The sequence below is a fragment of the Podarcis erhardii genome (genome assembly GCF_964252035.2).
Source record: "Podarcis erhardii genome assembly, chromosome: 2".
NCBI lineage: Eukaryota > Metazoa > Chordata > Lepidosauria > Squamata > Lacertidae > Podarcis > Podarcis erhardii.
The window spans coordinates 50,728,183-50,741,024 of NC_138498.1; the positions used below are offsets into that span (position 1 = coordinate 50,728,183).

Genomic DNA, 12,842 nt, shown 5'->3' on the forward strand with positions numbered 1-12,842 from the left:
CAATCTTATGCATACTTAGAAAAAGGTCTAGTGGGATTTATCCCCTTGTGGGTGTATTTATTATTTCACACTAAGAGTAGCAAGACTCTCTTAGTCATTCTGTAGACCTTCACTTATTGCACACGTTCTCCATGTGTTATGATGATATACAAGTAGAGATTGAGATAGCTATAGCTATATATTTACTAACCTAGAAGTGAGAAACAATTCCCCAAATTTCCATCTCTCTGCTCATCTGAAATCACAATTTCCAGATGATTCCTGAAAGCAGTAGCTGCTGCATTTTAGTTTCTATATGAAGAAAAGACTGCAACCATGGCAAAACTAAAAGTTGGTGGAAGGTTCCAATGCAAGACAAGGCATGATATCTTATACTCTCAAAAATGGAAATGGTGTGAGTGGAATTACCTCAGCATTCCTGAGGCCTCCTCCACAATTAGCCTGTCCCATGCCTAGAAAGCCCTAAGTGTAACCTGAAACCTGCACAACACTCATGAGATCCTAATCTAACTGAGTCTGTAACTGTTTTCTTTCAACATTCTATCTCAACCATTTATGGCTTTTGACACCAGGCTTTACCCACCCTGCACTTCACTGAATTCTTTGCTCAGTGAAGAATTATGCAGAACCTGAAGGCTTGTTCACACACACTGTGACATTTTGATTAGTGCTAGTAAAGAGGTTGCTATGGATTTTGAACAGTTCTGTACGGAAGCTACTCATGCAAAGTGCAGCAAATCAATCGGAACCCCAGTGTTTGACCCCAAAATGGTTTTAAAATAGGTATACGTTGGAACTAGTGGCAGCTGCCTAGATATCTTCTGTATTGAAGATTGTATTTGTGCAAACTGGGGGGTGAACTAGAAAAAGTAGCTTATGTGGTTCTTATGTCTCTGAAATTTTGAAAATATAAGTATTTTTGTAAGCTCAAGATAAACGTGAAATAAATGAACACATGGCTTTAAGAAAGAGGATTAAAATTAGACATCTGGAATACCATCCAGCTCCACTGAAACTAATTGACTTTAGTGGAATATTGATTGTTCCCCTGCTCCCCTGCTCTTTAATTCAACATTACACATAGATGTAATGGGAAGCGCCACAGGGAAGGTAAACTATAGGAGGGCCATATCTCAGTGGTACAGCATCTGCTTTGCATGCAAAAGGTCCCTAGTTCAATCCCCAGCATTTTCAGGTAGATCAGGGAATGTCCACTGCCTAAAACTCTAGAGAGCCACTGAGACCCACTCCATACTCTGCAGTTAGTTTACTTGTGGATTCTATTTTATATTACTATATTGATTGGATATGCATATTTGGATCACCATGGTCACCGTAGGTTAATGTCATTTGGAATAATACAGCATAATAGTATGCTTATTAATTAAGAAGTCTTCAGTAGGAGAGAAGGTACCTCATCTTGGAAAGGGAATGAGAGCAGTCAATCCTAATTGACTCTTTATGTACTAATGAAGTCTCTCACAGGTCAAAGCAAAGTTCTCATGCTGGCATTTGCATCTGCATTGCAGCCCAAGTTGTTTATAGTGTATCACAGTCCAGAAGCAGGACCTTGAATGGAAAAAAAAACCAGATGGCTGGCAGTATATAGCACTGGGCGATATGCAAGTTTGCATAGAAACATGTATAAAATAGGAGAAAATGCATAGCATTCAGAGCTATTTCATATGGAAATTAGTTTTGGCCATAGACACTCATTTAAACATGTTTTTATTATTTTCCAGGGACTTAACTATGCATTTACATTACAAGGCCATTTCCATTTTTGTTACCTCTCTCTCTCTCTCTCTTTCTGGCCTAAACTTCAGTTGAATCCTTGGGGTGGGGAGGCATTCCCAGGTCACCAGAATGGTATTCCACAGTCCCATCTCTCTCCACCCAGGCAAGCAAGGGGCTTTATTACAGTTCAAAAGAACATTCCATCCAAGCCAAAGAACTGCAGTGGTGTGTAGTCAGATGTGTGGCCTAAGGGGAGGTGTTGGCTGGAGAGAATCCTGAGGATCATACAGGGAGGGCTGGAGAGCCATATTTGCTCTCTCTCTCCCCCAACTTGAAGTTCCTCACCCTGGTATATAATATATATTTAAATGTAAAGGCAGCAACTTCAAGTCAAGCAATGGCACAGGTCTATACATAGATTTTAGTTCAACAAACTGATTCATATATATTTACAGTAAGTATATGAAATGGGAAATGGCATTTAGCTTATAGTTTGATGAAATGAACTTGCTTAATTGCAAATGATGATTTACAGGATTTGCACAACTATCCCAAATTTGCATAGAATCTTCAGTTGACACTTTAGATTCTATGCAAATTTGGGATACAGTGGTGCCCCGCAAGACGAATGCCTCGCAAGACGAAATACTCGCTGGACGAAAGGGTTTTCCGTTTTTCGAGGTGCTTCGCAAGACGAATTTCCCTATGGGCTTGCTTCGCAAGACGAAAATGTCTTGCGGGTTTGCTTCCTTTTTCTTAAAGCCGTTAATACCCAGGGAATCCGCGCTCCGCAAGACGAAAAAATCGCAAGACGAAGCAACTCGCGGAACGAATTAATTTCGTCTTGCGAGGCACCACTGTAGTTGTGCAACCTCAAGGCTTACTGCCTTGATCCATTGCTGCTTGCAGGCCACAACATGGACTCGTCCATAGTCAACTTAAGGTTTATTTATGGATCTTCGGAGGGAAATCCATCTCTACCGGTCCTCCAGGCCTGGCAGAGCTGTTTGTGTATGCAATATAAATATGCATGGTTTATTTTCTCATTGCTTCCAGGATGACAATATCATGAGATCCTTACAGCTTTTTGAAAATGTCATGTAACAGCAGCTGAAGAACAGCATAGGAATCTGAGACTTTATATGTAATGAGACCCTGAAGAAAATGAGTCAAGATTTTTCTCCCTGCCACCTTTTTTGATGAAAGCTTTTTACTACTTGGACATACTCAGCGTGCAAGGATTTTATATGCCATCGCAAACTGAGCTGTGTCTCTGAATGCAACAAACTCCATCTCGCCTCCCTCAAGAGACACTGATTAGAATTTATTTCATTTGGAAGCATGCTAATAAAACCTGACCAGAGAGACCTGCTGCTTAAAGCTTAATGAATTATTGAAGTTTAAATGATTAAAACAATATTCAAGTTTCTGTTAGCTAATCACAAAAGTTCTGCTGCTTTTGCTCTAGCAAGCTGGATTGCATATGGTACCACAGCATCAATAGCTTGCTATACATCTGTTGTAAGCAGAAACTCTTTTTGTATCATCACAGGACAAACAGTTGTGCTTATATTTTGCTTTGACAGTGAGATATGCGCTAGAAAAACTCATGCTAGTTGGACACAAATCTAACATGGTAAACGGCCAGCAAGATTAATTTAGGTCCTGTCTAGATGATCACTTTGTAGTCCAGAAAAGCAAAGGAAATGCTTCCTGTTCAGAGACAGATACTGCATTTCCCCAGAACTTAAAAAGGCAATAGACTGCTGCTAGGGAAATGATTTATTTCCCCCATTGGCAAAGCTGTTGTAAGCTGGAAGGCTTTCAGCAGTTGGCTGTTTCCTAGTGTCCATGGTATCAATAATAAAAAGTGGTGCAACTCCATCCTCACCACATAGCCATTTGATATTGCAACTCTAACACCAATGTTCTGCCTGCAAAGAGGGCACTCACTGAGAGCTGGAACTGACTCTTCCTAAGACAAAGCTTGGGGAAGCCTCTTGTCAAGTTTTACCCCAACACCTCCATAGGAAGTCTTCGCACATTGACACAAGGTAGGACTCCAAATCAGCTATGCTGGTGGAGGCTGATGAGTGTTGTAGTCCAAAATATCTGGTGGGCACTGGGTTAGGGAAAGCTGCTTCGGATGAACTTGCTGATGTGGGAAGAAGGTAAAATTCAAGGGTGTGTGCATGGACACGTATTTGCCTTGGAACTGCCAGTTGTTATGTGAGCCCTCCTCCTCCTTCAGGCTGTGTTCTCTTTCCCACGCAATAGGACACAAATTACCCAGCATGGGAATAGTACCAGCAATGCCACTTCTACAACTGCCCACTCCCGTTGTACTACAATCCCATATATGGATTGTTTTGTGCTCTACTGCCTCTGGACTGAGATCTGAAGGATTATTTCACAATGCCAAGAACGCAGTTGAGGCGTGCTTGCAGCTGATTGTCTTGACATGCCCAACTCATAACTTACTTCCCTTCTGTTCTTAAAAACTCATACTTGTGTCCCCTGCCGTCGCTCTGACTGACTCCAGTGAAGTTTCTCATTGTGCATACAAGTGAATGAAATTCCTCATAGTTCATTTGAGTCGAGAGAATCAGATAAAAGCAGAGTTTACTTTTGCAGGCAAAATCTGAAGCATATTCTACAAAATATACTGAGCTTTGATAAGTTTCCTCATTGCTTTCATCGGTTTGAAAGGTGCACAGTCCAAGGCCAAAGCTTCCATAGCGTTTAAAGGGCTGGAATATTAAAAGTCATACGTTTTTTCACATTCATTCTCCCTAGTGCACACTGCAGTGAAATGTGGGATCAGCAGACAGTGCTGGACATTGTTTTGCACTGTACCGATTTAACATGGAATGCTAACAGCCCACCAAGTAGTCCCTACCCACCACTCAGGCCCCACTCAGCCCCACTGAAATGAACTGAGATCATGCACAGTTTCCCTGTGCATTGTGCCTAGAGTTTTCAAGCACAAAAGCAAGCACGATGCTCTGTGTGCACTAAAACATGCACCATTTGACCATTTAAAGTAGCTGGAGTCCTGAGCCAATATGAAGCACACACTGATTTCACTGAGGCTGGGAGCAGTAGCTTGCAAAACAATGAGGTTGTTTAAGAACAAGATAAAGAGCAGGGGGATTTTGAAGTATTTTAAACCAATTTAATGGTTTTGTTCAAAGCATCTACTTTTAGTGGGGGTGGGGTGGGGTTTTGGGGGGTAATCTGAAACTTCTATTGGAAGAAAACGACAATAGTTGTAAAGTAAAATTTTATGGTGACTGTATCAAGATTTTACAGTATTTCCAATTATACACACCATCCATATTACATGTCCTAAATCCAGCTAAAGTTATCTGTGTGGTATAAGGCACAATCTTATGAATATTTTCTTGGGAGTAAGCCCATTGAGTTCCAGTGGAGTTTAGTCCGATATAACGTGTTTAGGATTGCAGCCTAAGGTGACAATCCTGAACAACATGCTTGGAAGTAAATTCTATTGAGACCATTGGACCTTACTTCCAAGTAAAGCTGGTTAAGATTTAAGCCCCGTTGCCTTCAGTATCACTTAGTCATGGCTAACTTTACCTGGACTGGGGTGAGAACAGTTTCTCCATACAACTGTAACCATTTGGTTTCGTAGGAAGTTGCAGTCACTGCCCGTGCCTTCTACAAGCCCAAAGAGTTCCTGCCAGTACATTTAGTACAAGAGGAATACACTCTAGAACATGAGGATATTTTGCTTGGGATAGGATCCAACTGTTTGCTATCATGTATAACCCTAGCTGGGTAGTCAGTACTGAAAGAAATAACAGAAAATTAATCTCCGTAGTTATACAAGAGCTAGTTCTTAATTTAAGTCCCCATGCTAGAAAAATAAGATGCATGTTTTAAATAATTACTAAATTAGTAAATTTAGAGATTAGTGCCAGGACCTTATTTGGCTGCCTGCAAGTGTCATGTGTCCTGATTTGCCACAAGGCCTAGGAACGTTCGTAGCCTAGACAAATTACTGGCTGTGGACAGAAGAAATAAGGAAGGGCAGGAATGTATTGGGTTACACTGCACACATGCTGACCATCAGATTTCCAGGAAAGTGTTACAGATATTTTTTGCAAACAGATTACATGTTGTTGGCAATCAAATATATTTTAAATATGACACCCATAGTTTTATATTTTATAAATCACATTAACTGTAACGCCTAAACTCAGTGGCGTAGCGTGGGGGGTGCAGGGGGGGCCGGCCGCACCGGGCGCAACATCTGGGGTTAGGGCAAATCCACGGGTTAGGGGGCGCAAATCCACGGGTTAGGGGGCGCAAATTACTTGCCTTGCCCCGGGTGCTGACAACCCACGCTACGCCACTGCCTAAACTTATATAGAAATCAATATAGCTAGTGTAACTGGATTTGTGATGTGACAGGTTTGTTCACAATAAGATACTGTCCTTTAAACCTTGAAAAACTGGTTTGGAAAACCCAGCCTCCACTGTTCCTTCTTAAGCCTCTGTTGCTTTTCAGTCCTTGCTCTCCATTCCTTAAAAGATCCAGTGGTTTGTATTCCAAACCCTGATCCCTATAAATGTGCAGTATGTACAGAGGCCTGTAGCATCCCTAGTTCAATGGGGAGCTTTGTGTGCAATGTGGTGCTGGTTCCTCTCAAAAAGGCAAGGGCCTTTTTTACAAGCTAAAATCCTGGCAACCAGTCCCCTTGCTTTATCTTCCTTGTCAATTAACCTTTTTTATTTTTAAAAAAGAACTATGCATGAAACACTGACTGATTTGCCCACTCTCCACTAGTTGGGAGTGATTCATCGTGTTTTCCATTTTATGATGTGGAAGAGACTGTAGGTTTGGAATATGGGGAAAACTCAAGTTACATCTTCTGAACTTCTGCTTTAATTATTATTTATTATTGTTGCAGGATAAAGTAAATCTCCTGATCCTCTTCTCCTAGGAAGGAGACCATGTGGTCACCCCAGATGTTGTTGGACTGCAGCTCCCATAATTCCTGACCATTAGCCATCCTGGCCAGGACTGATAGAAGTTGGAATCCAACAGTATCTGGAGAATCACGTTTCCATCCCTTCTCTAGTCCAGTTCCCTAGTTCCCTATTCTAAAATGGGGTGTACGAATTACCAAAATATCATATAACATCTTTTTATAGCACGTTTTCCTCAGATGTTTTGAATGGGGGATTTTCTCGCAAAGCCAATTTCAGCTTCAGAAAAAGGGCTTTCCTTAGGACCATGGTAGAGGAGGAAAGAGTTTAATCCCCCCCCCCTCAATTACCTGCTGCAATCTCAATAGTTCTCTACTTCTCCCAGCTGGTGCTATTTGCATTTCAATAAACTTGTGTGTTACATGCAAAAATGCAAAAGATGTCAAATCTACTTTTGCCCCAAGACCTACTTCTAAACTTACTGTACCTATAAAGCACCCCAGCTAGCTGGCAGCCATTTCACAAGCCGATAAATGCACAGCACCAGCTTGCACAGCTCCCTTTTTGTGTGTAAAAGTCTGAGGATTGAGAACTAAGGATTGAGGATTTAAAAGAACTAAGAGGGCATCATAGTTTTCCTCTTAAAACTGCTTCTGGGAGACTGACTCTACCTACTTCAGCACCTCCCTCCATGGATCCTCACCTACCACCCAAATTAGGAGTACTGCAATCCCCCAAATTTGAAAATTATACTGATTGAATGATAAAATAAGTCTAAATCTGTAAACAATAGTAGTTCAGCTAAGTCTACACCCACTACACACACACAATGTAAATTAAAACTTGTGTTATTTGTGCTTACCACCTTCTGAATCCACTTTAAAGTAGACTAAGGTTTGTGGGAGCTCATGACATTATTAGGCTACTTGGAGCACAATGCTATGCATGTTTCCTCAGAATCAGGGCTGTCTTTAGCATATGTGGCGCTGGGATGCAAAAAACTGGGGGGGGGGGAGGCCAAAGTTGTTGAGCTTTTTGTAGGGGGGCAGCTCAGAGTTGTTGAGCTTTCTTGGGGGGCATGCAACTCTCCCATGCTACTGCGGGAGGAAAGCAATCCCCACAGACGCTTGGGAGGCAAGCTGCGTGCCTTGTGTGAGCAGTGTATGTACGCTGGGTGGGCCTCTCGACGGCCCATCAATCCCGGGCAGAGCCAGCCAGCTGCCTCAGTGCCCACAGCAGAAAAGCCTGTGGCACTCTGACGGGCTCTGTGCCGCTCAGCAGCGGCTGGCCTGGCTCTTCAATCCCGGACTCCAAATCTCGGCCACGGACTCTAGGCCTGGCACCCCTGAGAGCCCGGTGCCCGGGTGCCCCACACCCCTAGCACCTATGGGTAAGCAGGCCCTGCTCAGAATTAAGTCCCATTGTGTTCAGTGGGACATTCTCCTGGGTGAATATGCACAGGATTGCAGTCATTAGTGCATATGCTTTTTCATGCACTGGAACTAATGCTATAAAATGGAAGTTAATGTGTGTATCCAGCAAAAATGAGGACAATGTTGAACTTTGACACAAGCACTAGGAATGAGGCTGTGGTGTCCTTTCCTTTCCCTTCCCTGCAGTGATCAGTCTATTAGCACTACCACAGTGTTTCTCCTGGCTAAAAACTAACCCAACCCAACTCCAAATACAGTATTTTGACAATTAAGTTAATTTGCTCAATTTTGTTAGCTTGTTCAATGTGTTATGCCACAAGGAAGCTCTTGCAAGTCAAAGGGAACTGCCACGTATAGAGATTACATGTGGCATGGCCACCCAATAGCACAGTGGTTCTGCTCCTGCTCCTCTTGACATCAGTGATAAAAACTCAGTGACTCCAGTAGACTTTTGTGGGACAAAATTGATGGTTCAAATGGAGTAAAAGTCTCCCATCTGCAATTAAGGTTACTAGTGGCCATGGTAGCAGGAACTTACCATGTTGCATTTTTACTTTTTATTTTATTTTAAGGTATACTGTAAAAAGAGACTGAAGCCATTCTCTCCCTTGTGACTATCGCTTAACTGTGATGATGCCAGGGTCCTTAATAATCCAGTCTTGTTTGTTGGCTTGTTTTTCATCTGAACCCTTTTATTGTGTTGAAGAAGGTCTCACCCATGGACTGAACCTGTGAATAGAGCATGCAGCCTGACTATTAAGTAAAGAAAACAGAAAAAAGTATCATTCATGGTAATGCCATTTATTATCAGGAAATGGGCTCATGGGAATGAGTGCAAATCAGCCAAAAGTATGCAGTACACCAGAGGAGAAAAAGCCAGGCATCGGCTTAAAACTATTACTGAACTCCATGTTCAAAAGTGCTTTAAAAAAGCTTAACTTGGTCTGAATCATCCCAAACTTTGCAAATGTTCTGGAGCTCAATAGCCTGATCATTTTTCATAATTGCAATATTCATGGCAATGACTTGATAATAAGAGAAAATACTGTGATAAATTGGTTTTGCATCATCCTGAATTTTACCAGCATTATGTAGAATGTAGTTCTTGGGCTAGGTTTCTAAGTTTTAAAATGTCAATGTTCTCCACTGTACAAATCTGCTCATAACTGTAGTTGTTTCAGCAATGTCCAAAATGTTTGTCTGACCAATAGTTAAGAGTTATTACAATTGTGTCAGAAGTACCTTTTTCCAAATGTTGTTTATATGCATTTAAGGAACCAGTTCATTAAAAAACCAGAAAGGACAATGATGATGATGCAAAAAATAAAAATAAATCAGTGTATCTGCTACGTTGATGTTAAGTTTTCCTGTTACTCATTGCAATCCCATGAGTAACCCTGAATAATGCTGATTGTAAGATTTCACAGGTGATTTACTAAATGTTCAGTTGGAATGACAGATTAATGACATCCCTGAAAGTTTGTCATGCTACAAACAAACAAAAACCATCTCTAACTTGTTGACATAAGAAATGTGATTCATAAGAGTGCAGTGGTGTTACAGCTTTTTCCTTCCATAGCTTTTAAGCACATCAGAAAATTAACAAAATTTCATGGTAAGTAAAGCCATTCTGTTGAAGCAGCAATGCATAGCTTCACTTTCACAAATATTATGATCAAACAGCAATTTGTATAATATTTTGTTGAACATTTTCAAAGATTTTGGTTTTAATAATAAAAAACATAATATGTTCATAAGGTGATGCACATGTCTATTTTTGTGGCTAATCAGGCCTGACTTCGCTTGAAAAATGGGGACAAGACCACAGCAATCTCTTCTGGGAAACTGGGACTACTCAGATGCTCACTGGGCAAGGATGACACTGCAGGGTTAAGAAAGAATGAACCACAGAATTTAATGCAGTGGAAAGCCTATAATGCCAAGTAGGCTGGTGTCTTGACTACATGATTCCAAAGAGAGGAGTAGTACTGCTAGAAATCTAGACATGGGTAGTCCTCTTCTGGCTCAACCCTATGCATGTTTGCTCCAAAGCAAGTGTCAAAGTGTTCAGCAGGAATTATTTCATGGTTAGATGTGCTCATGATTGCTTCCAGGCAGAGGAATCTTAACTGCTGGTCATGGGGAGAAGGGAGAATCCAGCTCCATGGAGCCTTCCACTACACCTACTGAAAGTGCAACAGAGTACACACTATCATGGCAGCATTTCCCGCCAGTAGCAGCCAGCAAGCACAAGGCTGGAGCAGGATCAGCAATGGATCTGCCAGATCTAATGCCAGTTCATTTCCTGGTGAGGGGCCCATTCCAGACCCTTCTGCTATGCTAGTTGAGAGCTGGTGCAGCAAATAATAAGAATTAACGGCCTACAAACCTTCTGCCCTGGCCAAGAGCAGCTGATGGGGCTACAGATTTGGTGGGGTACCTGCTGCTCGGTCCCTTCCTCACTTTTGAATTGCTGCCTTATTACTCTCTTCAGGCACCTAAGTGCTCACTACATCCCTTAGAAATTTCATTCCACCTTTTGTGGCATTGCTGTTACTGAAGCACCCAGCCTCTTTTGTTATCCTGAGTAATACCCTTCAGTATCTTGACTCCCAAAGCATCACTTTTCAGGCAGCTGTATAAAAGCAAGGGTCTTCCACATACAACAGAGAAAATGACCAGTAGTATACTGATCTTCTATTGGAAGTGGGCTCATCTTCATTGCCTATGAGATGGAAGGACACCAGATATTTCTAATTTATCTCTAGACAATGTGAGAACGCCTTTGCATATGGTAAAGACATCCCCACCCCATCAGTGCCCCCTTGGTGTGTGCACAAACCGAAACAAATCTAACACTAATGAACCCCTACTGATGTGAACAGCTATGAGGAGCAAGGGAGGTGTGAATTAGAAATGACTTAAGGACTCTGGTTGATGTGAAGCTATTTTAAGAAACAATGCATCGAACAGTACTATTTTATAGGAAAATATGGGATTCCTATGCATTTTTGATTACCTCATATAAACATGGATTATAAACCTATCACTGGAAATTCAGTGAGTGCACAGTAAATGGGAGTGTGGACACAGCTTTAGCCATAGCTGCCACCTAAGCGACTGTAGGTAATGACAGATGAAGCACCCAAAATTGCACACCCTGTATCTAAAGAGGGAGTGCAGCCCTACCCAATCCAGACTGTATGCTTAATCCTTTGTTATCCCTCCAAAAAATCTCATTACTTCAATCTTGGCTGAATTAGTTTTTGTCTTCCCTGCCTGCATTCTGTCCCTCACCATTTATGATAACAGTTCAGGGTGTCTTCTGCCTTACTAGCTCTATGCCAGCACTCCAATAATAAAAGCTACATGCAAATAGGGGAAGGAGGGATTAGCACATACAGCTCCATCACACAAAAACCAACAAATCATGGGGAATGAAGATGCGAAACAAGGATTTTCTTCTACTCACACCCTGCATAATCAAGTTTACAAATCACACAGTGAGCCTCCATGCATACAGGAAGCTCTGCACTTCATGCCTTCACCATTCATGAGTTGAAGGGCACCAAGAATTATGGCGGAAATGAAGCTTAGCACACTCATCCCCACTCTCCCTCCCTTTCACACAGAACCTTTACAGAGCTCCTGGTATCTGATGAAAGTGAGAGACAAAATTTCATTCCAAATCCAATCCAATTCACCTAGAGATTTCAGATAAATGTTAAAAAGTATGGGTTGAGACCCTGTGGCACCACACATCATAAACTAGATAGTACAGTGGACGCTCGGGTTGCGAACATTATCCGTACAGGAAGCACGTCTGCAACCCACAGCGCCACGTCTGCACACGTGCGGGTTGCGATTTGGCACTTCTGCACATGTGCAAGCGACAAAACACAGAAGTAACCCATTCCGGTACTTCCGGGTTTGGCGTGGTGCGCAGCCCGAAGCATCTGTAACCTGAGGTATGACTGTATAGAGAAGCACAACAATCCTCCTGCAGTATCTTCTGCGACCTGCCCATGAAGCACAACCAAGTACACTTATGTATACAGTGGTGCCCCGCAAGACGAATGCCTCGCAAGACGGAAAACTCGCTAGACAAAAGAGTTTTCCGTTTTGGAGGTGCTTCGCAAAACAAATTTCCTGTGGGCTTGCTTCGCAAGACGAAAATGTCTTGCGAGTTCCTGCGGGGTTTTTTTCCTCCCCCCCCCTTTCTAAGCCGCTAAAAGCCACTAAACTGCTAATAGCACTAATCCGCTAAGCCGTCAATGGGCTTGCTTCGCAAGACGAAAAAAACCGCTAGACGAAGAGACTCGCGGAACGGATTCTTTTCATCTTGCGAGGCACCACTGTAGTACCCACCATCCTGATCCCTGCAAGGCAGCTTAGAAGGATACCATGCTTTGTCTTAACAAATCATAGAATTTTAGAGCTGGAAGGGACCCTAAGGGTCATCTAGTCCAGGGGTGCGGTGGGGGGACACACATCAGGCATTTGTAATGTGCACATGTACATTCAACACAGCCCACTTCTTAGCACTGGAACTGAGCACCTACCCAACAGGCCACCTAGCAGGGGAAATGGCAATACAGTTTTAAACTGGCCAGGACGCAGCTCTATTCTGTATCCAAGTCTTAGAGAGTTCCAGGTTTTCACTTCTGGATTTACGAAGATCCCAGGATTTCCTTTGCTTTGGGCACCACAGTGTGG

General features: G+C 42.4%; 1 protein-coding gene and 1 long non-coding RNA gene across 17 annotated transcripts in view; one reads left to right on the forward strand and one right to left on the reverse strand.

Moving 5' to 3' along the window:
• KCNIP1 (potassium voltage-gated channel interacting protein 1) overlaps positions 1–3,104 on the forward strand; it is a 573,342-nt gene extending 570,238 nt beyond the window's left edge. For all 16 annotated transcript variants that reach the window (XM_081852162.1, XM_081852171.1, XM_081852172.1 and 13 more), the window contains one exon: positions 2,794–3,104. In XM_081852162.1, the coding sequence (XP_081708288.1) occupies positions 2,794–2,841 (48 nt within the window). In that variant the 3' untranslated portion in view covers positions 2,842–3,104. The remainder of the gene's footprint in view (positions 1–2,793) is intronic.
• An 836-nt stretch (positions 3,105–3,940) lies between these two features.
• Positions 3,941–10,708, reverse strand: LOC309336456. Its single transcript, XR_014154015.1, has 2 exons — positions 6,120–10,708; positions 3,941–5,953 (listed from the first exon to the last, which is right to left on the reverse strand). It is a non-coding gene; the product is annotated as an uncharacterized lncRNA (long non-coding RNA).
• Positions 10,709–12,842: the final 2,134 nt, after the last annotated feature.